Below are 26,333 nucleotides of genomic sequence, written 5' to 3'. Positions count from 1 at the left end.
TCGCTGCTAACAAGTAAAACTTTTATTAAATAAACTTTTAGCTTTTTTTTTTCTTTTCCAGACCAAAAAGAGGTGATTTGACGTTGAGACCTAGCTCCTCCGTACACAAACAAGAGTCAGGGGGACTAGCGCCCACATTTCCTCTCTACCCTCCACCGCCCCCATCCCCTCTCTGCTGTTTTCAAAATTCAGTCTGAAGTTGAGATTTCACGAAATTCGTTGTAGCAGAAATAAAGGTCGTCGTACAAATCACATAGGGTCTCTCGAGAGGAGTATAAAAATGTATTTACAGCTCGTAAACATGAATGACGGTACGCACGCCAGCGCACGCCGCACGCACTCTGCGGGTGACCCTGGGGCCACGCTCGCACGTGGACGGAACACAGTCTCACTGTAGGAATGTTCAGAAGCAGGGACGCGAAACAAGGTGGGCAGAATCGGGGAGGGGAATTTTTTTTTTTTGTTTTTTGTTTTTTGTTTTTTTTTTTAACTTTTTTCCCCTTTGTTTTGGCTAAGTCAACGAACATGTTGGTAGAAACGAAAAGGGATTTTTTAAAATCTGTTTTTGCATTTTTTAACCTTAATTTTTAAAAATCACTTTTGTTTTGCTTTTGGACATATCGGAAGGGATGCGGACTCCCCCCCCCCCGTGGGATGTCCAAACTAAGGATTCTGTGCTTTGCAGTGGGTGCGTACGTGGGCAGGGGGTAATATACAGGGGGCTCCCCACCAAAGTCTTCCCAATCCCCCAGCTAGGAAACAGAAGCGGATTACTAGTGAGTCTCCCCACCCCCCGCCCTTCCTTGTGGTCTTGAAAAGGACCACAAATAAAAATGAAAGAAAATAAATTAGAGTGTAGAGTCCACGGTGCCAGCAACCAGGTCTGGCGGTCTGTGTGGCCACGTTCGACCAACTTGGGGCGACCTCGGTAGAGACCTTCAGTTCAAGGCTGGTGATTGGAGGAGGGGAGGGGGGCACCTGAAGGACAGTGGGGGCACAGGGGGCAGTGGGAGACATGGGAGGCAATGGGAGGAACAGCTGGAGGCAGTGGGGGGACACGGAGGACAGTGGGGAGACATAGGGGTCAGTGGGGGGCACCTGGGGGCGGTGGGAGGGGACACTTGGCGGGCAATCTGGGGGTAGGAGGCTTCCCCACTGGGAAGCTAAGGACACCTGGTCACCCAAGTAAGGCTGTGAAAGCGGGAAGGGGGTGTGTGGAGGGAGGCCCTAGACGCAGGAGGTGGTAGCAGCCATGGGGACCCCAAGAACTGGAGGTATATGGTGTTGGCAGGGTCCTGGTTTGGCGTCCGGGGGGGGGGGGGCGGCCTCCAGCCGGCCGGCCTCTTCTGTCCTTGGTCCCATGTGTGGCCGGCTCAGAGTCATTTGGCCCCTGTGGTTCATACTCCAAAAATACATAGTCTATGCCGCGTGCTCTCACGCGGCTACAGGGAACGGGAAGTGGGGTTCTGGCTAAGTGGGGGTACTAGCTGACCTGGAAAGCCACCGAGTCGGACGGGGGATGTGTTCCCGAGTCGAGGGGCAAATGGAGATTGGCAGTGTATGGACCCCTCAGACCCGGGCTCAGACTCCTGTCCCCCTCATGACATGCCGTGGGACATTTTTTGCCCCGTGTGGCTCTTGGTGGCTTTGGAATTGGGGGGCCTATGTAGGGAGACAGATGAGGAAGGGGGAGTCACTGGGAGGGCTGGTGTCCAAACTTGGCTGTAATTTACATAAAAGTCCTGGGGTAATTGGAAGCAGAACCACTGAACCCAGGAAGGATGGGGGGGCATTAGGGAGCAACGGAAGGGAGGGGAGTGGGGTACAGAACACCCTGCCCCACTTCACTTTTGTCCTGGCAAGAAAACCCCAGTGTTTTCAAAACCACAGTTTCTGACAGTCACCATCAGTTTGGGGACATTTACTACTGATTCCTCCCCAGCCCAGGACGCTGGGTTAAAAGTGAAGACCTGGCAGATGTCCTGGGGATTTGTTCCTGATTGACAGGTTTCCTAATTGATACCAAATAAAATAAATAAAACCCCAAAACCCAGAAAACAAACAAAAAACACCGAAGGACTAAAGACTGCTGAGCTCTACCAGACCTTGGGTGAGGTGGTTAGAAAAAGAAAGAAAGAAAAGAAAAGAAAAGAGAAGAAAAGAGAAGAGAAGAAAGAAATCAATGTATTCCTGGGTGCTATGTAGGTGGCGGCTGCTGGTGGCCGAGCTGTCACCTCCATAGATTGTGTACAGGTGATGGATGCTTCCTTATAAATCAGTTCAGTCCCACAGAAAGTGCTGAGAATGTGGCTTGGTGGGAATTGGAATTTGGGTTTTTGTTTGATTTGTGAGATTGTGAGAGGCATACTCTCTGGGATTTGTTAACGCACTGGACATGAAATTAGAAGACAGGGCTCAGGGAGCTGGTGGGGGCAGAGGTGGGGGACTGGAAGGCTGTGACAGGGTTCCCCATCTCCTCTGCTTCAGTTCTGGGCCAAACATTCCAAGGTCAAGCCCTAGGGACCCAGACTTGGGTGTGTGTTGAACGTCTCCTCTCTGTTTTAGGGCTTCTCGGCTGGGGAACAGCTTCAGAGGATTGGCTAGAAGCCCCGCCACACCCTGCACCCCAGACCCACAAACCCACCTCTGGAGTGAACTTTCCCTGGAAAGGCCCCTTGGTGGGAGCGCCTAGCTTCCTCTCCACTTCCCCTAGCGAACCCCACCCTCTGGGCTACCCAAGCTGTAAGGTGATGGGGGGGTTATCCCCAGGTGGCCTCTTGGTGCATCACTCCCACCCCCAGGATTGGGAGAGTGAGCTTGGGATTGGAGGACGGTTAGATGGTACCAGGGCTGGGCAGGGCACAGGGCCGCCTGGCGGCTCACCTGGGACCAGGCCCACAGCGCGGAGGGGCTGTGGGCATGGTCAATACGGGTGTCCTGGGTCTTTGGGTCTCTTCAGCTGCACCTTCAGCCTCTTCATACCGATCTGAAAGCCGTTCATGGCCTGGATGGCCGCCTGCGCGCTGGCCGGGTGGTCAAAGCTCACGAATCCTGAAGGGATAAAGTGACTGGAGTTGGTGAGGGGCTGTGGTCCTGGCTTCGGGTATGTCCCTAGGGATGGGGACCTCACCCCCACCACATCCAGTCCACTAAACTTCCCATGTGATAGGGAGCCAGAGTCTTGTTTTCTTCCTATAACACTGATGTGGTGCTGAGGAATTACCTGGAGTTTTACACATGCCAGGCAGGCACTGTATCCTGACCACGCCTCCAGCCCCTCAACGGGGATTCTAGGCGGGGCTCCAGGTCCACTCACCGAAACACTTGCTCTGGTTGGTAGCCCGATCCATAAACACCTTGGAGGAGATGATATTGCCGAAGGGGAGGAACATCTGTGTCAGCTCCATGTCTCCAAACTCCTGGGGGAGGTGGTAGATAAACAGGTTACAGCCTTCGGGACCTGTAGGTGGGGGAGAGAAAGACATAAAGCCCCCAAGGAGAGGAGGTGGACCCCCCCTGGGTTGGGGTCCAGTCCTTGTCTCTGGCTGTGGATGCAGTGGGGGGTTTCTTGAGACCCCCCAGATAGAATGGTGGGGAGCAGAGGTGAGCCCAGAGAGCCTTGATCCCTCCCTATGGGATCCACTCACTCAGTCAGTGCTCACTACAGACCAAACCCAGATCCCTTCTCCTTCCCCACCCTGAACCCCACAAGTAAGGGTCTCCACCTCCCAGACTGACTCCCAAAACTCTATGTCATGCCCTGCAGCCTCCGCCTCCAGGCCAGGTCAGTGGAGGCAGGTGGATGGGGCGATGGGGAGGCTGCGGGGGCTTCAGCAGTGACCCTGTGGGCCTTGTGCTGTCGAAGACACCCCTGACAACAAAGCCTGGAGGCCAAGATGGTGGCACACGCATGTCAGTCATCCAGAGACTTGGGAGGCTGAGGCAGGAGGATTGCTGTGTTTATGAGTCTAGTGTGAGCTAGACAGTGAGACCTAGTCTCAAACACACCCACAAACACACACATGTGTGCACACACATGAAGAGAGAGAGAGAGAGAATTCATTCAGACGATGGAGCCAGGGCTGTCGCTGGGAGGTATAGAGGTTGTCTGTCTGTCTGTCTGTCTATCTAATTTTAGCTGGCACGTGTGCCACAGTGCCTGTGTGGAGGTCAGAGGACAACCTGCATGAGCTTCCACCACGTGGGCTCTGGGGACCAAACTCAGGGTCTTGATGGCTAGTGCCTTTTCCTGCTGAGCCAGCCTCCTGGCCTGGAGTTGAAGGAGGAAGTTCCCAACAGTCAGATAAAAATGTCCTCTTGGTGGCTTTAGCTGCACAGTGTCTGGGAGACAAGATGTGGCCCACAGTGGACATCGGTTGCCCCTCAAAGGCCAGAACTAGACTCCGAGCCCAGCTCCTCCATGCCAGGAGTGAGGCCCCATCACAAGTGAGGACGGGTCCTTCCTCTCGGGCACACTCGCCACAGGGCTGGCCTGAGGCTTCACCTCTCCCCAGCCCCTCCTGGTACACAGGCAGTGGATAAAGGAGGGGACGCCAGGAGTTTCTTAATGCCTCCTGGTCTACACAGGCGGGGACGGGACAGCTGAGCAGCAGATAGGGAAACTGAGGCACTGGCCACAGTGCCCAGCCAGAAGATGATGAGAGTGGCTCAAGACTGCGGGACTCCGGACTCCTGCTTCCTCCCGCATGCCCTCCACAGGCCGGGCTTCACTGGGAAGGCCTCAGTTTACCCAAGATACCTCCTCGGACTCCGGACTCTTGCTTCCTCCCGCATGCCCTCCACAGGCTTGGCTTCAATGGGAAGGCCTCAGTTTACCCAAGATGCCTCCTCACACAAACGCGCACCAAAAATGGGGTTTCCTCGCTTGTCCATAGGGGATGGGAACCGCAAGGGCCGCCGTTCCATGGAGGGGCGAGGTCAGCAGTGCAGGTGAGGGCGGGGCTGGCAGGGGTCGCCTCACCTTCACGCTGCTGCTGCAGGAGGTGCGGAGGCTGCGGGACGCCGTGCGCCACTGGCGCGATGGCCGCCGTGGGGTACATGGCTGCAGAGAGCAGAGGCAGGGGGCGGGGCTGAGTGAAGGGTCCCGGGCAGGTGACGGGGCTGAGTGAGGGGTCCCTGCAAGAAGGCGTGGCTGATTGAAGGGTTCAGTACAGAGAGCAGGTCTGAGTGAAGGGTCGGGGCAGAGGCCGGGACTGAATGAAGGGTCCAGGACAGAGGGCAGAACTGAGATTTCCAGGGCGGGGGCGTGGCTAGGGTAAAGGGCGGGGCTGAGTTAGGGGTCAATGGCAGAAGGTGGGTTGAGTGGTGGTCGGAGCCAGGGTAGAGGGCGGGGCTGAAGTAAAGGATCTTGGGCGGGGCGGAGGGTGTGGCTGAGTGAGGGCTCCTGAGTTGGGGGCGGGGCTGAGTGAAAGGTAAGGGCAGAGGGCGGGGCTGAGTGAGGGGGTCCTGAGCAGGGGGCGGTGCTGAGTGAGGGATCCAGGGCAGAGGGAGGGGCTAAGTGAGTGGTCCATAGCAGAGGACCTGGCTGAGGGAGGGGTCCACGGCAGAGGGTGGGGCTGAGTGTGGGGCAGAGACAGGGTAGAGGGCGGGGCTGAGTGAGGGATCCAGGACAGAGGGCGGGGTTTAGTGAAGGGTTCAGGGCAGAGGGCGGGGCTGATTGATGGATCCAGGGCATAGGGCGGGGCGGAGCCAGGGTAGAGGGCAGGGCTGAGTGTGGGGTCCAGGGCACAGGGCGGGGCTGAGTGGAGGGTCCAGGGCACAGGGCGGGGCTGAGTGGAGGGTCCAGGGCACAGGGCGGGGCTGAGTTAGGGGCGGAGCCAGGGTAGAGGGCGGGTCCTAGTGGGGGCAGTGCCAGGGCAGAGGGCAGGGCTTAATGATGGGGCGGAGCCAAGGTAGAGGGCAGGGCTGAAGTGAAGGGTGGGTTCAGGCAGAGAGCAGCAGTTGTCTTGAGTGGTGGGGCCAGGGTAGAGGGCATTGCCGGGTCTAAGGGGCAGGCTTAAGGCTGAGGGGTGGGTTGGGAGGGTGTATAGTGGGGGGTGGAGGCATGACTGAGGGACAGCATTTGGACTTGAAGGGTGGAAACGTGGATGGGGTGGGGCTAGAGCTGAGGGGCCAAGGCAGGAATGTGGGAAAGGCTGGTTGCAGCCAGACCCCAGCCAGTGCAAGGTCAGTACTGGGGTGGGGGGCATGGTTGTGTGTTTACTGGGACAAGGAGGGTAGGGCTAGAGCAGAGGCTGCATGAGGTCCAGGGCTGGGGTATGGCCAAATAAAGGTAGAACTATAGGCAGAGCCATAGTAGCAAGAAAACAAGGAATGAGGCCATAGTCAGAGGGACTAGTCCATGGCTGAGCAGTGGGCCCTGCCCCTTGCCCTATGGCCCTGCCCTGCACTATACCTCTGCCCTTCATCCTGGCTCCTCATCAGCTGGGGCCCTGCACCTCTGCCTCCTTGTGCCCTGAGCCCACTCCTCAGGCCCTAGCTCTGCCCCCATATCCTGGTCCCAACCTTCAGAGCTGTCCCCACCCTGGGGATAAGGACTAGAGCTGAAGACAGACAGGGATGAAGGTCATGATGGAACAGGGCCATGACTCAACTTAGAGGGCCTGGGCGGAAACGACTAAAGAACCTAGTGGGTGGGGCTCACGGGTGAGGCACTGGGTGGGCTTATGTCTCAAGAGGTGGGGTCAGATTCACAAAGTTGGTTGGGATATGGCTATATCCAGAGAACAGTCAGGTGCAACCCTGGCTTTGGGAAGGTGGTCAGGCCCTGACTCAGAGAGAGTACCAGGCTTAAGGGACTGTGCCCAATCCTTAGGGGTCCCATGGAGGGGTAGAGAGCCGGAGCGAAGGACAAGGGCCTCGGGCAGGGAGTCTTGACCAGGACTGTCTGCCACAGGTCAGGGCGAGGCTGCCTCTACCTGTGTACTGCTGGACTCCGGAGAAGGCAGGATGTAGGGTCTCTGCCACAGTGGGGCTTTGAGCTGTGGGACAGAGGAGGAACTGAGTCCTGACATCCACAACCCCTCCGCTTCCCCTCCGTGTTAACCCTCTGCTGGTGAGCCAGGGAAACAGGTGTGTATGGGCTTGCCTAGGGCCCCCGGAGAGCAAATGACAGAAACCAAATGAATCTGTGTGCCCATCACCCCTCAGCACCAAGGAAAACTCCTCACGAGAGTCATCCCCCATACCCTATCCCCTGCCCAGACCACCCCAACCTGTGGGGACCCCCAAGAATCCCATAGTGCACCCAGTCCCTGGTTTGGGTCATTAGCATGCAGCTTAGGCCCACCTTGCCCCATTTCTACAATGTCCAGAATCTTAGCTGACTACAGAATAAAGAATTAAGTCAGGTGCAGTGGCTCCCGGTTGTCACCTCAGCCCTTCGGAGGTGGAGGCAAGAGGGCCACCCTTAGTTTAAGACCATCCAGGGCTAAGGAGTGACTTTGAGACCAGCCTGAGCTACAGAGGGAGTCTAGGCACAGCCTGGGTTTCATGGGGAAGTTGAAAGCCAGCCTGGACTACCTCTCAGCAAACAGGGAGAGACACGTGCCTAATACTAGCCAAATGCCAACCCCCCCAGCTTTGGACTTCAGCTGTGCCCTTTTTCCAGTTAGGGAAACTGGCTAGATTACTGAAATGGAATTTGAACCCAGAGCTGGCTTGGTGCAGGGTTCTCATGTAGCCTCCTTCTCGGCCTCTTCCTGTTCCCTCACCTGTCTAGACGCCCCTGGTCCTGCCCTGCCCCAAATGTCATGTTGTGGGGACCTCGGTGTGTCCCCCAGTTGCTGTGCCCACTCCAGGCACTGGAAGTTACCTGGGTAGGGGACGAGGCCATTGGCATAGACGGTCTCCAGGGCAGGGTGGCTCCCAGGGAAGGGCAGGACGCCTGGGAAGCCATTGGGAATGGGTGCCACCAGGCCAGGAACAGCGGCAGTGCCTAGTAGTGGGGGCGAGTGCAGTCCTGAGGAGGGGGAGAGGGTCAGATATGGGGTAGGGGTGCTGCCCGCCTGTCCTGAGGCCTCTGGGAAGCTGCTCTCACCGGAGGCGGGGGCGATGGGTGTGGCAGGCAGACCGTTAAGGCTGACGGCGCCAATCTGCTGGATGTGGCAGGGCGGAAAGGCCACGCTGGGGCTCAGGTAGCTGCCGGAGGTGGACAGCACTGTGGTCTGCTGCTGCATGAGCTGGGAACAGAGATGGCGTGAGTGGGACCAGCCCCACCGCGGCTCGGGAGTGGGGAAGGACCCCGCTGGGTGTACAGCTCAAACTGGGCTGGGGGAAAGTCGGCCACAGCGAGAGGGTTCAGTAAGCAGTTGGCCTGGGAAAAGGCCTAGACTCAGGGCTCAGAAATGGAGGCTGATACTTGGGTCAAAGTTCATTCTGGGATCGGGGATCAGCCAAGCATTAGGACTGAGGTTGGAACCAGGGTTCAGTCTCAGTTCCAGGCTAAGTTAGAAACTGAGGCTCAGTTATGGATCAGGATTTAGCCTGGAATCCCGGATCGGTCTAGGGTATGGGACCTGGATTGGCACAGAATCCTGGCTTGGCCTTGACTAAGAGCTCTGTTTAGAAACAGAACTCCAATATCTAGATACAGATTAGGGTCAGATCTGCCCAGGAACAAGGCAAGTAGACCTTGAGGCTCAGCCTGGGATCAGCCTTGAGGATTTAGCCAATGCAGATTTAGGGATGGTGGGATCTAGGTTCCAGCCATTTGGGTCTAACTGAGTGGGAGACATTAGCCTTCTGCCCACAGTCGGGGTACATCTGGGATTAGGGGGTCAGTCAGGGTGGTGACTGTGTTTGAGCTGTCTGTCAAGACCCAAGCTTTCAGCCTGGGATGCAGCTCAGTTCACCCTGCTGGGTGTGAGACTCAGCCCCACTCAGGACCAGATCCCGGGTCAAATGGAATGAGTGACAGGGAGTGGCTGAGCCCCAGCCTCGGTGCCCACATGCGGGGGTCACTCACAGCCTGGGCGTAGGCACTGTAGGGGCTGAAGGGCAGGGTGAGGGATGGAGTCAGGATGCCCAGCTGGCCAACCATCTGCTGCATGCGCCTCAGGGTCCGCTCTTTGTCCGTGTCGGCAAACTTGACCACCAGGCTGGAGGAGGCACCCTGTAAGGAGAGCAGGCAGTGTTGGGGTGGAAGGGGGGCATCCTGTGGATGAGAGTGGAGGTGCCAGCCATGACTTAATCCACAACCAGAAGGGCCAGGTCCAAATGTGCGCAGGGCTCTGGCAGTGCGGTGATGTGGCCATGGGTCTGTGAGGTAGCCACAGCCACAGTGAGGTGGACCATACAGGTCTAGGTTCACGTACGGAACAGCAGTGCGTTGGAGGTCCTAGCTGCAACTACATCTGGGCAGAGAGGGACAGTGGAGAGGTTCGGGTGGCGCACCACACAGCCCACACTTGGGACCAGCTGAGTTTCCCCATCGCCAGGGGCCATGAAGGCTGATGGTGCATGGATCACTCATGTTCCTAAACTAAGTCAGGAACTGGGGCCCAGTGGGGGCTCAGGGATCACTATATGAAGAACTGGGGGCCAGGATCCAGAGTTTAGTCCAGGACCAGTGTCCAGCCAGGTCTTTCTTGGTGACTGGACCCAGACACTCCTAGCCAGGCTTGTAGACATTCCCTTGGACAGACAACCCGTTCCTTGGCTCTGGTTGTGAGGGAGTCAGCCTGGCGGTGACCTGAACCTGCTCAACCATGTTAGGGACACAGCCACTGCTGTAAAGTCAGGAACTCAGTTTACCTATAGTGAAGATCCCTGAGGGATAGACCACAACCATACCTGGGTGGTTCTACACCTGGGACCTTGAACACCTGGCCCCAACTTCCCCTAGGACTAATGGGTCTCCAGCACCCACATTGTCTCCATTCAGTTTCTTCAGAGCAGCCCTCAGTCACCCTGAGGTCTGGGGACCTGACCTAAGAGAATCTATGTAGCAGCCTCCCTCCCTTGGTGCCCACTGTAGGTCCCCACTGCCCTAGAATGGAGTCCTTGGTCTCTACACGTCGTCCAGCTGCCCCACAACGCACTGGGACACTGGTCGCACAGCTTTGAGCATGGCCTCTGCCCTCCTGTCTGAAGCAGTCTGAGGGGGCTAACACCACCACCACCAACACCCATCGCTCCCGGTCACCCAATCTCCTCCGCCCCCCACGGTAGCGAGAGCGGTTCTCACTCACAGGCATGGTCTGGCTGCCATGCAAGGCGTGGATGGCCGCCTGCGCCTCTGTGTGGGAAGAAAACTTCACGAAGGCACAGCCTGGGAGGGAGGGAGAAAGGTAGAGGTGAGGGACTGAAGGGTGTAGAAGGTGGGGAACAGAGGGGAGACAGAGTCCCTGGTTGCCGCCCATGAAAGACAGTAGGCAGGAGTCAGTCCACACGGACACGGGGAGGGCTGAGAAGGCCTGAACAGACAAGACACGCCGTCATCTTTCGGGGACAGTAATGTAGATGTCAGCAGTGGATTCAGCCAAACAGGATGCCAGTCATCTGCCTCCACGTATTTGCCCATTGTTTCTCCACCCACCCAACCACTAGTGGGTCAGTCTGTCTGCCGTCTGTCCATCTATCCACCCACCCATCCATCTGTCTGTCCGACCATCCATCTATCCATCCATCCACCAACCCATCCATCCATCCATCCATCCATCCATCATCCATCCGTCCATCTGTCCATCCATGTGATCAGAGAGTAGGAAGTCAGCTCAGCTGCCAGCTACTATGTTGAGACCCAGGCAATCACACACACACACACACACACACACACACACACACACACACACACTTTCAGATGCAGGCTGGGCCCCAGAAGGTCCCATTAGAATGAGTGAGACAAACGTTTGAAGGGTCATTAGCCCTGACCTCCAGGATGCAGAGGGTGTACTGGAACCTGTGGATCATGGCAGCTGATCAGACAGATGGACACACACAGTCATGTGGTGGCCACTGAGGCATATGTACCTCAGCCAGGGTCATACACCATGGATCCAGGGCGGTATCAGTCTGCCAGTCATACAGACGGACAGATAGACATACGAAGACAGACAGAACTTGAGACACTCAGAGGGAGAAGCTGAGAGGCCCAGGCCGTAGTCCGGAAGACCAAGCTGCAGGACACAACAGCCCCAGCTGAATGGACATTTGGACGGGGCCGACGTGACTCCGCCTCCCCCTCCAGTTCCTCTCTTTTTGCAAACCACAGTTAAAATACCAAGTGACAGGTACTAGGAAGACAGGTGGACGACGTTACCAAGCTCCTAGCAGGGTCCTAATGACAACCTGTGCTCAGCTCCCCTCCCTCCCCACTCCCACGGCTTTCTGCTCTCCTCCCTCCACTTCAGGACTAGGATATGAAAATCCTCAAGAATGACCATCCATCCGCGGTGCACACTCAGCCCTCCACACAGGCCCCCTGCCATCCCCCTCCAGACCCACCCCAGCCGCTCCACCCCTTCCCACAGGCCACGCCCACCTCAGACCGAGCTCTTCCTAAAGTCACACCCACCACGCAAGCGGAGAGGCCCCTCACCGAAGCCCCGCCCCCTCCCGCCCCATGGCCCCTCCAAGCCCCTCCCCGCCCCAAGGCTCCGCCCCATCGCCTGCCTGTCACCTTTGCTGCTGCCGTCGGGTCCGCGCAGCACTGTGCATTCGTCGATGACGCCGAAGGGCTGGAAGAGCCTGAGCACGTCTTCCTCCGACTGCTGCTTATTGAGCATGCCCACGAACAGCTTCCGGTCCCCTGTGGGCGGAGCCACGGCCCACGGCCCCGCTGAGCCCACGCTAGACCCGCGGACCCTCAGCCCTGACCCGTGCTGCCCCAGGACCTTTGCTCAGGCCGCCCCGCTGCCCGTCGCTCGGGGATGAGAGAGCCAGGAAGTAGAGACGTGGAGAGGGGGCGTCAGGGAGGAAGAGTCGGAAAACTGTGGGACAGTCAGAATCGCGCGAGAGGAGGTCTACTACCTGTCCCGATTGACAGCCAAGACAGACAGAGTGACAAGGACCAGCAATGCTGGGCTTTACCGAGCTCCTACTTATACAGGGTGTCCCAACTGCTTTGCCCACACCTCTCCACACGCCCTAATTCTGCAGCCCTCGGGCACCCGTGAGGGAACAGGAAAGGTGTGGGGTGTCTGAACTCCGGGGGAGTGGACAGTGGACAGAGCAGGCCGGGGCCCCAACCCTGAGGCTGCAGAGGCCACGGCCATGGGGAGGTTACTACTACCTCCACGACTCTCACTGTCCGCAGGCTTCACCTGGATCGGCCGCGCCATCTGTGGAAAGGGAAAACACTGTCAGGGTGGCAGAGGACCGAGTGGGACACAGGCACCCGATGCTCCCCTTTGTCTTGGCACACACCCAAGCAACCAAGCCCAGTGCTGGGGAGCCTTGTCCAGTAAACTCTTAGCTAGCTTTCAAAACCCAATGATAATTATCCCCCCCACCAGGACTGTCTTTGGAAATGACGGCGTTTCCCCGAGCCCTCTGTAGATTTCGCATTGCGATTTCTGTCTTCAAGAAGTCAGTCTGGATTTGGCTGAGTGACTTCCTCCAGTACAGAACATGCTGGAAATGAAGCCATGGCTGCGACCTTCGGTGCTAGAGAGCTTGTTACTCTCTGGACAGAGTCCCAGTGTGCCAGCCTGGGATGGCTGCTGATGGCTCTCAGGAGGACTCATCCTGAAGAATTTCGATTGCCTTTGCTAGTCCAGAGAACCACAAACAAATAAAACTATTGGGAGTGTTTGTCACTGCTCAGCAGCCAAGAGATATCTGGACCCACTTTTCTGGGCTCTTGGGCGTCCCACTCCGGAAAATGGCACTTGATATATGGGTCCCCTGCCCCTAGATGGAGTCATCCTCCTGACTAGTGAGCTCCTACTCATCTTCAAAACTCAACTCAAAAGTACCAGCAGTGATCCGCCCCTTCCTCAGGGCTCCTCACTGCTTCCTGCCTCTGCTCTCTCTCTCCAGACAGGGGGAGCTCAGTATCACCCCACTCTAGGGGTAAGGGAGGAGGGGCCCAAGAAGGCTCAAGAGCAGGGAGTGGGGTCCCCACCCAAGTCAGATCCCGGCTAGAGTACGCTCACCTGATTGACAGTTCCGGACCAGCCCAGGGATCCCCGCACCCCCCATCTTGGCCTCCTCCCCTCAACGTCCTCACCTGCACCCACCCTTCCCTCCAGTGTTGGCCCCCCAAGATGAGAGGCCCTTGCCCTCCTAAGGCACAGCTCTCCTCCCCCATCCCTCTTCTTCTCTCCCCCTCTCCTCACCCCTCACCTCTCCCCTTCTCCACCCACCTCGTTCCTCCCCCTCCCCCACCTTTCTACTCCCCTTCCCCTCCCCTCCCTGCCACCCCTCTCCACACCCCTTCCCTTCCTGTGCTTCCTCCGGTCCCTTCTCCTTCCAGAATTCTCCTCTTGCCCCCACTTTGGGAGCCCATCTCCTCCCCTAAGACCCTCACAGAGACCCGCACTACCTGCTCTGCTCCCTACCCCCCAAAACAGCCAGATTCCCCCCAACCCCATCCCCTCTGCACCTGGGTACCACACCACACCCCAGGGTGGGGGGGAGGCGATCTGAACCTGATAGTTCCGCTTCTGGGGTCAGGGCGCACAAGAGGGGTGTGGGGGGGGGACGAAGCAGGGGAGGGGTCCCCCAGATCTAGCCTCTCCGCCCCCCACGGCCCCTCCCACACGCCCCCGCCAGCCCTCCCCCTCCGCCATCCTCCCTAGCACCTTGGGCAGATGAAGATGGGGTTGCCATGGCAACGCTGATTCACCCCGCGGAAGCCAGCAGTTGTCGCTGCCATGGAAACCGCCTCTTCGGGCGGGGGGGGGGGCCCTCCGAGTTCGGATCTCGTGGCGCACAAAAGAGATTTAAATATAATCTTTTAGAGATGAGAGAGGGGGAGGGGAGAGGACGGGAGGGCAGGGGAGGGGGTGTGCCCGGCTCTGTCGCCCCCACCCCATCACCGACCTTAGTCTCCAGCGCTCTCGGGGTCCCCCCTCCACCCCACAGTGACGGAGAAAGGACCACGGAGCGCGGTCCCTGCCCGCACCACGTGCCTTCGCTGCGCGTCGGAGCTGGGTCTCCCCGCACTCCTGCCTCCCCCATCTGTCCCGCCCAGGTACTCGCCCTTCCCCTGCACCTTCTGCAGCTCCCACCTCCGCCCCCTTCCCCGGCCCTTCTTTCTTTTTACATTTACCCAACACCATCTCCTGTGGGTAAGATTTGGGGCAACCCAGGGAGGACCTTCACTATTGTTGCAGAGTGGGACAACAGTAGTTACCCACGACCACGGCGGAAGAAAATCTTTGGTGGGTTTTGAAGCAGCGATAGGAGTTCTGTGGGGGAGACCATGTCTCCTGCTGGAGCAGGTTCTCTGTCGGGACCCATTTCATCTCTGAGCTAGGTGTTACAGACAGGGAAACTGAAGCTTTAGGACAATCTCAGCTGGTCTAGCCGGGGTCCTGCAAGTTTCTCCGGCAGTTGGAAGATTCCAGAACCAGGAGCGAGCCCTTCACCTACCCTGAACCCCTCCATGGCGCCCTTGAGTCCCGGCTGCAGTTACAGACTCTCACCGCAGCATTCAAGGCCTCCACCAGAGGGGACCTCTGCTGCCCCTCTTCAAAACCGCCACCTTCCCCAGGACTCCCGGGGGATGCTGGCTCGTCCCCCAATCTGCCACCCTTTGCCAGTCAGATTGACACCCACAGCATGCATCCTGAGCCCCAGACTGGATGGATGAATCATGCTGTAGAATACTACACAGACGAGAAAAAGCGAAAAAGCGCGGGGAGACGCCTTTAGTGGGGAGGAGGAAGCAAGGGCATTCTGGGAGCCGCCCGTCTAGTGGGTGGGTCCTTCATGAATGCGCACGCGCATGTGTGTGACCATAGTGGGTCCCTCTCGGTGTCCTGCTTCACATTTTGTCTGGTTCTTCAAAGCAGAAGTCTTTCCCTGATCCTGGGACTTTTTATGAAGGTTCTAGGCTGGGACCCAGGTCCCCCATAAGAGACCACCCTCAGAGAATCCTGCTATTGGCTCAAGGAGGGGGGCAGAGCATCCAGATCCCTGATCGCCAAGAGAGGCCTCTGCTGAGCATCCTCAGGCAAAAGGTCTTTGCTTCTGAGCCTTAGTCTTTCTGTTTGCTGGGCTGACGTGGCATCTGGGGAAACTGAGGCCTGGAGGTGTGTGACTGGATACCAACTCCAGATCTCAATAAAGACAGACCTGGAATGTCAAGGCTTGGTGTATCCTGATGCAGTGTGGTCCTGTCCTCCTCCTCTGACAGCTCAGGGCCATGCCTGTACCTCCATGCATCTTTGGGTGTGGGTTTGCAGTAGTGGGAACACATCTACAGTCCTGCACACACTCTAGAATGCCCCCTGGGATGTTTGGACTCAGATCTAAAACGTTCTAGGTCCTCAGCATTTCACGGGCAGCTGACCTCCGGTTCAGAACGTTCCGGGTCCCCAGGGTCCCACAGGTGGCTGCCATCTGGTCCAGAACATTCTGTGTTCCTAGTGTACCACCAGTGACTGGCCTCCTGTCCAGAATGTTCTAGGTCCTCGGTATCCCGCGAGCAGCTGGCCTCCTGTCCAGAATGTTCTAGGTCCTCGGTATCCCGCGAGCAGCTGGCCTCCTGTCCAGAATGTTCTAGGTCCTCGGTATCCCGCGAGCAGCTGGCCTCCTGTCCAGAATGTTCTAGGTCCTCGGTATCCCTCGGGCAGTTGGCCTCCTGTCCAGAATGTTCTAGGTCCTCGGTATCCCTCGGGCAGTTGGCCTCCTGTCCAGAATGTTCTAGGTCCTCAGTATCCCGCGGGTAGCTGGCCTCCTATCCAGAATATTCTAGGTCCTCAGCATCCCACGGGCTGTTGACTTCTGGTCCAGAACATTCTAGGTCCTTAATTTCCAAGCATGTCATCTCATCTGGTCTCAAGTCCTAGAATGTTCCAGATCTGCAGTATAAGGGCAGCTGGCTCTGATACTAGAATGTTCCATGTCTTCACTGTCCCGCACACTATGGCCTTGACACACACATCAGTTTCTCAGATTAAATGTCATCAGCTCAGAACTTCCAAGTTTCAGTGGCAGGAGGACACCCCTTGCGAGGCCCACAGAAGGTGCGGGTCCTGAGGGTGCTGCCAGCCCCATCCTCGGGGCCACCCAATCTGGCCACAGACTGCTATTTCTGGTCGTTTTATAGGCACACGACTGTGTATGTGGAGTAGGATGTGCCAGACCGAGCCGTGGCGTGTTCTAGAACCAAGCAGTACAGCCACGGGCACTGTGGATGTCAACCTTCCCTCCATTGTAAGCCCATAAACGTGAAGCTTACATCAACAGCAGATTCGACGGATGGGAACTCTGCTTATAACAATTCAGAACATGACTCCCTGTGTCAGCTGTGACTCACAGGTTGCACAGCCCACAGGCAGCTGAGAAAACTTCTACTGGGAGCCAGGCACTCGGGAGGCAGAGGCAGGTGGATCTCTGCAAGTTCAGGCCTAACAACCACTGTGCATAAACTGATGAGACACAGAAGTCGGTCTGTGAAGAGTGAGGCTGGAGGAAAAGGGGTGGGATACCCTCCTGGCGCCCCGTCTACTTCATGCTAAAATGCCAGATTTGGGGAGTGTTTGGTAAAAATAAAATCTAGTATTAAAATGAATTTCTACCTTTAATTTTTTAATGTTTCTCTCAAAAAATTCCAATACAACATGTCTAGCTTTGGTTGTTTTGTTTGTTTGTTGTTTTCTTTTTTGGCTTTTCAAGACAGGGTTTCCTTGTGTAGCCCTGGCAGTCCTGGAACTAGCTCTGTAGACCAGGTTGGCCTTGAACTCACAGAGATCCACCTGCTTCTGCCTCCCTAGTGCTGGGATTAAAGGCGTGCACCACCACCATCTGGCTAGATTTTTAAAAAGTTAACATTTTTTGAGAATATTCTCTCTTTCTTCCTGTTCTAAGCAGGGTCTGTCTCTGGGTATTGTGAGTGCACAACAATCTGTAGGTGCTGAGCTGAGACCCCTTACATGCCAGGAGTCCTCCAGTGTGACCACCTGAGGTGACGTGTACTCTTAAGTGGTCAATCAGCAAAGCCCGTCTGGATCCATTCTTAGTCAGACACACCCCATCTTGACACTGAGCCCCTCTACATCTGTCCAAGACATCGCTCCTCTAAACAGTCTGCTGTTCACAGCGCTTTAACCCCTCAGGGCCACAGGCCTTCCCTTGTGACCCTCACACCCAGCCAGCCACAGTGCCGCCACCTGACATCATGGACCAGAAACACATCCACACCTTGACAGTACACAGTGAACGTGACCATGTTTCGGAAACTCAAGGCAGCCTCAGTCCCCTACGTGGGGAAGAAAGTTCTATGGACACACTGACAAGAAGAGGAAAAGCCAGGCGGAGCGGCCAGGAACACCTGCAGGGATGGGTGGGTACAGGGATGACCATTGGATCCCCACAGGAGCCGAGGAAGAAATGAGACATGGTCAGTTTTGAGCAGGGATGGATCCCCATGTCTGGGAGGTAGTGTGCTCAGCTCTGTTGGGCACCAGGAAGCCATGGTCTCCTCCCCAATCAAAAGGCTGGATGGGTGGGTGGGTGGGTGGGTGGACGGATGGACGGGTGGACAGGTGGGTGGGTAGGTGGGTGGATGGATGGATGGATGGAATTGCATGAAAGGGGATGTCCAGGCTTGAGAACATTATGACTTTCTCAAAGCCTTTGGGGTACACACAGGAGGAACTGATTCTTCACACCCACACCCACGTATAGAACCACATGTGATGTGCACACTGGGAATCCCAGCTCTAGGGAGGCAGGGACAAGAAGTCTCGTGGGGCTCACTGGCTATCCTTGTTTACTGCCAAGATGCATCTTAGTGTTAAAGAGACAGGTGGGTGGTCCTAGGTAAATGCACACACACACTGACATGCACACCCACTCGCAGACATGCATTGCCTTGCACACCCACTCACAGACATGCACTGGCATGCACACCCACTCGCAGACATGCATTCCCATGCACACTCACTTGCAGACATGCACTGCCGTGCACACTCACTCGCAGACACGCACTGCCATGCACACTCACTCACAGACACACACTCCCATGCACACTCACTCACAGACACGCACTGCCATGCACACTCACTTACAGACACGCACTGCCATGCACACTCACTCGCAGACATGCACTGCCATGCACACACCCACTCACAGACATGCACTGTCATGCACACCCACTCGCAGACACGCATTGCCTTGCACACCCACTCACAGACATGCATTGCCATGCACACTCCCTTGCAGACATGCACTGGCATGCACACCCACTCGCAGACATGCACTCCCATGCACACTCACTCACAGCTGCATGAATATGCACATGTGCTCACAGAAAGAGGGGCTGTGCCTGCCCTTGCCCTAACCTTCCATCTGTTGCAGATGCTCTGTCCATTGCAACATCATCCACCATGCGTACCTTTCCAGAGCCACACCAACGCCCTTGAACCCCAGAACTGTGAGTTAAACGATCTCTGCTTCATAAAGTTCCCAGTCCCAAGTGTGGCATTAGAGTCCCAGCAAACACCAAATCCACCATTCCTGTTTCTTCTTTGTGGCCAGAAAGCCCTACCCACCCCTTCCCCTCACGTTCCCTTCCTCCCTCTTTCTGCATCACCCCCTCTGCTTGCTCCAGTCACAAGGGTCTCCTGGATCTTCACCTACCGCACAGACACCCACCCCAGGGCCTTTGTGCTGCGGTGCCCATCAGTAAGGTGCAGTTCTGACCAGGCCTGGTGGTGCCCACACAACCGTCAGTCCTGTGACGCACAGAGCTCCGCATACAAGAGGTGCCCAATAGATGCTCACACCTAGGCCCCACGGCTGAGAGTGTCCCCTCCACTCCATGGAAGACTCACCCCTGGCAGGGTCTTCTGCTCGTGCAAAGCAGTCTGAGCTTTGATGGCGGAGTCCCTGGCACAGTACGTGAGGAAGGCACAACCTGGCGGGAGAGATAGGGTGTGAGAGGAGACAGACCCGACGCCATGGACCCAAAGGCAGGGTGGGGGCAGCCTGGGCATCCAGGATAGTGAAAATTCCCATCAGGGTCCAGCCACACCGTGGAGTATTACTCGGGCATAAATAGTACTGAGGCTTCAACACCCCACAGTGGCCTTGGTGCCACCGAGTCAATCGCAAAAGACCAGACAGCTTGGACTCCTCGAAAGGAAATTCTCAGAGCAGGAGAGAGCAGACACAGGAAGTGAATTCTTAGGTGCTGAGGAGGTGGGGGGAGAATGGGGGTTGAGGTATTAGGAGATCAGAACTTCAGACTGGGGAGACTTTTGCAACCTCAGAGTTAGAAAAGTGGAGGCAGGAAGATCCCTGCGGCTCTGGGTTCAGGAGAGTTGTGGGCGGAGCTTTGGAGATCAGCAGTCAGGCAAGTTCTCTGGGCCAAACGCCAGAAGCCGTGCTGTGGTCCCCTCTAACCCGCCCATCTTGTTCTGGACAGGTTGAAAACACAAATCAGATGTGGTTGGACTGGAATCCGCAAAAGCCACCGTGAAAATGTCACCCCGTTGATGATGAACGATTCACACATGGGGCATGTTCATCCATGTGGAGAAACAACACACAGTCATGAAAAGGAAAGCCGCATGTCCTGCTCAGGGAGGGGGGATGCCAGGCTCCGGAGCTCAACAGAGGACACACGAGGAGCGTGGCGGACACTAACATTGACAGACTCACTCACAGGAAGGAAGACGGTGGGTGCTGGGCGGAGGGCAGGGGGAGATGGGGACCCATGGCTGGCCACGCACTCACTGAGGGAGTCCAGCTGGGAACATCACAGTGGCTGACCCTGGGTGTATTATTTTAACCGACTATTATTGTTATTATTATTTTTTTTTTCTGAGACAGAGTTTCTCTCTGTAGCCTGGAACTCGCTCTGTAGACCAGGCTGGCCTCTAACCGACAGAGATCCGCCTGCCTCTGCCTCCCAAGTGCTGGGATTAAAGGCGTGCAGCACTGCCTGGTCTCTGTAACAAGTCCACCCAGCAGCCCGGAACTCCCTGCCATCTACCCAGCACCCGACTCCCGAGGTCATCCTTGGCTACATAGAGACTTGTACATACGCACATAATACATACATACATACATACATACATACATACATACATACTGGCCTTGCATCATAAAACCAAAAGGACGAAGAGAAGGAGGAAGGGAGGGGGAGGGAGGAGCTGAGTGGGAGGAGCGGGGAGGGGGGAGGGAGGAGCAGGGACAAAGAATGGCCCCTGCAGCCGAGGGCCGCTCTCCGCGGTGCTGAAGCGCGTCAGGGACCCCGTGCCCCCCACCCCGCCGGGTTCCCGTATCCCTTTCCCAGGTTTGAGCCGCACTGGTCCGGCGGAGTGGGGTTCCTGGCATGTTGCCGTCTAAACCCCAACACCGGGGCCGTCACCCCACTTAGAAAAGTCGTCCCTCTGTCTTTATCTTTAGCAAGTTCTGGGCACTTTGGGCCACACTCGACTAAAGGCCACACGCATGCGCGGAGGCCGGAGGACAGTCCTGAGTGTGGTTCTTCAGGAGTCTCCTTGATTTCCGAGACTAGGCCCCCATCTGAATTTAGTGCTGGGTCACGTGTCCGCCTTGGGGACAGAGGTCTGTGTCCTTTCCCCCTCTAACTAGAAAGAGGCAAAACCCTGAGCGACTGGGCAGAGACTGAGTGAGGAACAATGCCGGTGTAGAAGAGACAGGCAGACACCCAGAGCTGGGAGATGGGGACGTCTGGGGGACAAGTAGAGAAGCCGCGGAAGTCAGAGCCCTGGGGAGCCATGGAGGGCTTCTCTCTCGATGGTTAACAAATACCTGCCCCTCCCCAAATACCATGAAGGTTGGAGGTGCTGCCAGGTGCTTGTATCCGGGTGTGGTCAGTGCCTCAACAGAACCCCCCCCCACAACCGCTCAGGAGTCATAAACTGCTGGATGCTGTATGAAGTGAATCAAGACTCAGAGAGGCACAGTAGTCTCCCCGAGACACACAGCAAGGCAGAAACGTCTGCCTTTGAGCTGGGAATTGAGGTGAACAGCTGAAGAATTCCTGAGATGCAGAAAATTCCAGGATACTGGAGAGAACTACACTAAATGTTTTTATCATCTATTTACCTGTGGGGGCCCTGGCGTACCCGTGGCGGGCAGAGGGCAACTTGTGATAATCTGTTTTCTCTGGATACCCACAAGGCACTGATGACGGTGCTGGGAACTGAACTCAGGTCCCCGAAGTGAGCGGTGTTCACTCTGAGTGGCTGAGCCATCTCTCCCAACCACCTTATTTTGAAAATGGTCTCCGGATCAACTGTGTATCCAAGGCTAACCTTGACTGGTGATCCTCCTGCCTCAGTCGCCTGAGTACTGGGATCGCAGATGCTCAGCCGAGACTCTCTTCACAGCAAGAACAGTGTCCTGTGGGGCCACCTGGCCCTGCCCAGTCACCAAGAAGAGAAGCTGAGTGCCCCCCCATGCCACATCCGGAAACACAAGCTCATCCTCCCTGAATCAGCAAGCACAGGTACCCATGGGCACACAACCCTCCACTGCTCCAGCTTCCTCAGAGTGCAGGCCCAAGTCCACCTCCAGTCATCTCTTCCTGTCCCTTCCCTCTGCTCCTTCAATACAAGCTCCTCCTTTGCCAGAACCGGATCAGAGGCTGTGCTCAACATCATTCCTCGGAAGACAAAGTGGACCCTTCACACCGAACTTTCCAGAATCCGATCTCTGCCACTTTTTCAGCATATGCACGAGCCCAATATCAAGTGCACCTCACTTGACCCAAGGGGAAGGTATGGTGACAATTATTAAATTTCCATGAGATCTGAAGACATCACCCACCCATCCACCCATCCACCCACCCACCCACCCATCCATCCACCCACCCACCCATCCATCCACCCACCCACCCACATCCACCCACCCATCCATCCATCCATCCATCCATCCACCCATCCATCCACCCACCCACCCACCCATCCATCCATCCATCCATCCACCCACCCACCCACCCACCCACCCACCCATCCATTCACCCATCCATCCATCCATCCAAACACCCATCCATCCATCCACCCACCCACTCATCCATCCATCCATCTACCAATCCATTCATTCATCCATCCATCCAAACACCCATCCATCTATCCACCCACCATCATGCATTTTCCCCTAGCAAAGTCAGTTCTTTCTCTCCAGCCTGCATCCTGCCTCTGACGCAATCCTGACCACTCTAGCACACAGTAGTCTCCTTCCTGAGGAGATTTCCCAGGGCCTTGCACCTCTGGGCCTCTGCAGATGGTGTTCTCTGCCTCAAGAACACTTTTTCCCCATCAGCAAATGCCTCTAGCCTGAACACAGGCGCCCATTCCTTCCGCCCATGGTTCGTTAAAAATCTCACCACCCTATTCCCAGTGGTTTCCTCTGAGATGTGAGATTCCAAGACCTTAGGCAGCTAGGGAAACCGAGGCACACAGTTGGATGGTGCCTCATTTGAAATTGTCAAGAGAGCGCCTGGCTGTGGCCTAAAGACAAGTACTCCTCCCACACCTGTGCCAGACCATGTGTCCCCAGGGCTGCTTGTCACTTCTAGGCTTCACATCCCCTCCCCCTGCCACCGACAGCCACTGCTGCTCCCATGGTAACAGCAGGCCAACCGCCTCCCCGCCCCCCCCCCCCCGCCCTGAAGCATCCCCCAGAGTGTGCCACTCTAAGGCAAATGCCATCATTAACATGAAAATGCATATATCATGTAGGGCCAGCGAGACCCCAAAAGGTGATCTGTCCTCTCTTGGTCAGCTCCCAGGTTCTACCTTGAACCCTGCCTGAGGGAGGCCCTCACACACTGGATGCCTCCAGGGAGGGTCACAGGGTCTATGTGCCCCTATCTCCCCCTTTCCATCCCCTCCTGCCCCTTCTGTGCCTCTCTGCAGCATTTAGGGACCTAGTCCTCCCTAGAATCCCACCCCTGTTATTGTGGGCTATCTTGAAAGTGCACCCAGAAGCAAAGCCATTGAAATATTTAGTGGAGGTCCCAGGTTCTTGGCTGTGTGCAAGATTTCTCAGTTCCACTCATTCTGCCTCCATTATCCGGAAGCCCAGAAAGGGACAGCCACTGGCTGACAGTCACACAGCAGAGGAGCAAAGAGATCCACCTCTCGAGTCAGGGTCTCATGTAATCCAGGCTAGTCTTGAACTTGTTATGTAGCTGAAGATGATCTTGAATTCCTGATCCTCCTGCCTGAGCATCCCAAGTTTCTGGCTGACAGGTGTGTGCCACTGTCTGCCAAGACCCTGACCTATGGGATCCCTGCCTCCTCACTCGGGTGGGGCCTGGTAAGCTATAGTCCTCCAGTCCCTGCCAACTGAACCCTCCTCGGACCCTCTGCCACCCAAACTCCCACCTCCCAAGCAATGTCCCAAAAATATCAAGACTCCCAGATCCCCACATGTCCCAGAAAGAAAATAACTCCAGTCCTTGGGCCTTGCTGCCCCCTGTCTCCTGCCTGGAATTCCCAGCGAAGAAGAGGGGCCCCTACTCTAGCACCCATGTGTTATCCAGAGACCCAGACCTCATCACTGCCCCCCAAGCCCTAATTGGGGTGCTACGTGGGCAGCCTTTGGGTTCCAAACAGAAGTTTCTAAAAATGAGTACTTAAATCAGACCCTGAGCTCTGGGGTCTGGCTCACTGGTGGGAATTAAATCCCCAGTCTCACAAATTTGAGAATGAGGTTGTTGAGAAAAGCGCTGGGGTGTGGAGGGGTTCCCTCCCTGCCCAGGAAGCAGATCAGCCTCAAGCCCAGCTGACAGCCCCCCACTATGCATTCGTTCATCATCGCTCGGTCACTGGTCCATCCAGCCACTCGTCTGGTCATTCATTCCATAGGCAGGTACAGGCCCATCCGGGAGCTAAGCTCCTTCCCCACCCCCCGTCCCCCGCCCCGTCCAGTTGAGGATGGAGACCACGGTCTTAACCTTGGGTCCCCCAACACCTGCCCTCAGAGCTGGTCAAAGCCACCAGTTTCAGACACTGGGGCTTGGGACAGAGCAGAGTGGGGCGACCCTGTCCCCTCCCAGAAGCCTCCAAGGGAGTGGAAGCCAGGTTCTTGAACCACCTGCCGGCGACGCCACCCACGCGCGTCCTCGTCACCCAGGATCTGGGCTCTGCCTAGCGGACCTCACATTCATTGTCTCGGCCTTAGCTCTGATTCCGCCAGGTTCCACTTGAGCCCAGGGTGGGCGCAGATCAGAAAGATGGCACCACCCAGGGGGAGCTGCCCGGGTCCCTACATTCCCTGGGCTGCAGCCTCAACCTCCTCGCGCCCCCGTGTCTTTTTAGTTACCGCTCAGCCCGAGGTTCTGGACATGTGTCCGGCCGCAGCCGAGCTGGCTGGGCTTTGTGAGCAGGAATCCGGGTCCCGAAGTGGGAAGTTCCTGTCCCGGCCAGAGAGACCCAGCGCTACTGGGTAGGGGTGGGGGAACGGGAGACGGGGGGTCCACGGAGCTTCTAGCACAGGGTTGGACGGGGGGGGGTGTCTGGGAATGGGAGGGAGAGGGGGAGAGAGAGGAAGATGCCCGGGGAGAGGAGGGAGATGGAGGGAGATGACGGAGAGCGATGGAGGAGGAGGGAATGGGGAGGAGGGAGGGCGAGGGGGCGGAGGACGGGAGGGGGCAGCTGGATCGAGAACGGCACCCCTAGGACGGAGGAGAGTGCAGGGGAAGGGAAGGGGGTGATGGGATGCTGGGGTGCAGAAGAAGAGGTATTGGGGAGGGATCCAGAGGGTTCAGGTGCTTGGGAGGGGTGAAGGGGCTAAGAGAGGGGTGCAGGTGTAGAAAGAGGGAAACAGAAAGGGCCTCAGAAATGCAGGAGGCAGAGTGCAGGGGCACAGGGACGGGGGCAAGGGTGCAGGGGCAGGTGCGGGGCGAGGGTGCCCACCTTTGTGCACGCCGGTGTGCGGATCCTTGAGCACCGTCAGCTCGTAGATGCGGCCGAACTGCTCGAACAGTGGCTTGAGGTCCTGTTCGTGCAGGTGGCGCGGGATCTGGCCCACGAAGAGCTTGATGGCGTCCAGGTCCTTCATGCCGTCGGGCCGCGCCCCGGGGCGCTCGGGCCGGCTGCCGCCCACCGGCCAGGCCCGGGCAGGAGCTGCGGTGCAGCCGCGTCGTTCGGTCAGCAGCCCCGCCTGCGCGCGACTGCGCCACAGCGGCCCCCGCGGCTGCCGCGAAAACTGCAGGGGACGGGCGGGGTCCGCCGTAGGGAAACTGAGGCCCAGATGTCTTGGAGGTGCGAGGAGGGGGTGGGTGGTGTAAAAGGAAGTGAAGGGTGAAGGGTGGGAGGGAGCTGCAGGTTGGAATTGCACATCGGAAAGACTGACAGGTCTCCCCGCGCTGGTCTTGGAATCCTTAATGTGTCGGTGACCAACAGCCATGAGGCCAGTCCCGCAGCCAGGTATCCTGGGGAGACTGAGGCAGGAGGATCTGGAGTTCCCGGTTAGCTTGGGCTACATGGTAAGAGCCTTGTCAAGACAAAACGAGCAGCCACGGATAGGGAAGGTGGCTCTGCAAACAGCGGGTGAATAATGGGAGCTAGCCAGTGACGTGGACACAAAGGCCCAAAGAGGGTCAGGGGATGACAGCGAAGGAGGGCAGAGAAGCCGGCAGGTCATTCAAGGAAAGAAGTGGACGCGTAGGCCGGGACGACAGGCCTGCACCGCCATGTCTGTTCAGCTCATATTTTTATTTTAAATTGACGTTCCTAGTGCCACAGACGCCTGTGCCCATGCTGTGTATAGTTAAAATGATATTTGCCAAGCAGTGGTGGCCACGCCTTTAATCCCAGCATTCGGGAGGCAGAGGCAGGGGGATCTCTGTGAGTTCGAGGCCAGCCTGGGCTACAGGGCAAGTTTCAGGGCAGCCGGGCTATGTTAGAGACCTATTTCAAAAACAAATAGGTGCTATTTTAGCCATTGCACACTTTTCGTGTGTTCATTTTAACTATTGCAATAAAAGATCCTCTGTGTTGATGAGTTTGGTTTGTTTTTCCCCTAGAGGAGATAAAGGCAAGAGGATTAGGGGTTCAAGGTTATCCTTGGCCAAATAGAGAATTGGAGGCTAGCCTAGCATACGTGTGAGACAGTGTTTCAAATAAATAAAATAATTAAATAGACAAGTCTTATTCCTATATTTTTTATTCTGAGACAGTGTACTGGTCTATTATTTGCATTTTGATAAATAAATC

General features: G+C 56.7%; 1 protein-coding gene across 8 annotated transcripts; it reads right to left on the bottom strand.

Moving 5' to 3' along the window:
- Positions 1-25,264, bottom strand: Celf5 (CUGBP Elav-like family member 5). 8 transcript variants are annotated; one of them, XM_085692436.2, is made up of 12 exons: positions 25,032-25,264; positions 18,969-19,051; positions 12,251-12,302; positions 11,642-11,770; positions 10,212-10,291; positions 8,987-9,133; positions 8,060-8,201; positions 7,835-7,957; positions 6,939-7,001; positions 4,982-5,062; positions 3,317-3,460; positions 1-3,051 (listed from the first exon to the last, which is right to left on the bottom strand). In XM_085692436.2, the coding sequence occupies exons 1-12, from the start codon at positions 25,174-25,176 to the stop codon at positions 2,924-2,926; spliced, it is 1,317 nt and encodes a 438-aa protein (XP_085548562.1). In that variant the 5' UTR covers positions 25,177-25,264; the 3' UTR covers positions 1-2,923. The 8 variants fall into 8 exon arrangements, with proteins under 8 accessions (XP_085548562.1, XP_085548560.1, XP_085548564.1 ...); XM_085692434.2 differs by having other exon boundaries at positions 7,835-7,981; positions 12,254-12,302; XM_085692438.2 differs by having other exon boundaries at positions 3,317-3,419; positions 7,835-7,981; positions 12,254-12,302.
- Between the last annotated feature and the right edge of the window lie 1,069 nt (positions 25,265-26,333).

Source organism: Myodes glareolus, chromosome 8, assembly GCF_982192425.1.
Source record: "Myodes glareolus chromosome 8, mMyoGla1.1, whole genome shotgun sequence".
NCBI lineage: Eukaryota > Metazoa > Chordata > Mammalia > Rodentia > Cricetidae > Myodes > Myodes glareolus.
This window is presented reverse-complemented; position numbering and strand designations above follow the sequence as displayed.

Bases quoted from the DNA above. Each gene is read 5' to 3' on its own strand.
- Celf5 (XM_085692439.2), bottom strand. From the start codon at position 25,176: ATGAAGGACCTGGACGCCATCAAGCTCTTCGTGGGCCAGATCCCGCGC. The intron at 11,771-12,250 runs GTAGTAACCTCC...CTCCGCCCACAG, and splicing joins CAGTGAGAGTCGTGGAGGTA to GGGACCGGAAGCTGTTCGTG. The intron at 7,002-7,834 runs GTAACTTCCAGT...TCTGTCCCACAG, and splicing joins TGGCCTCGTCCCCTACCCAG to CTCAAAGCCCCACTGTGGCA.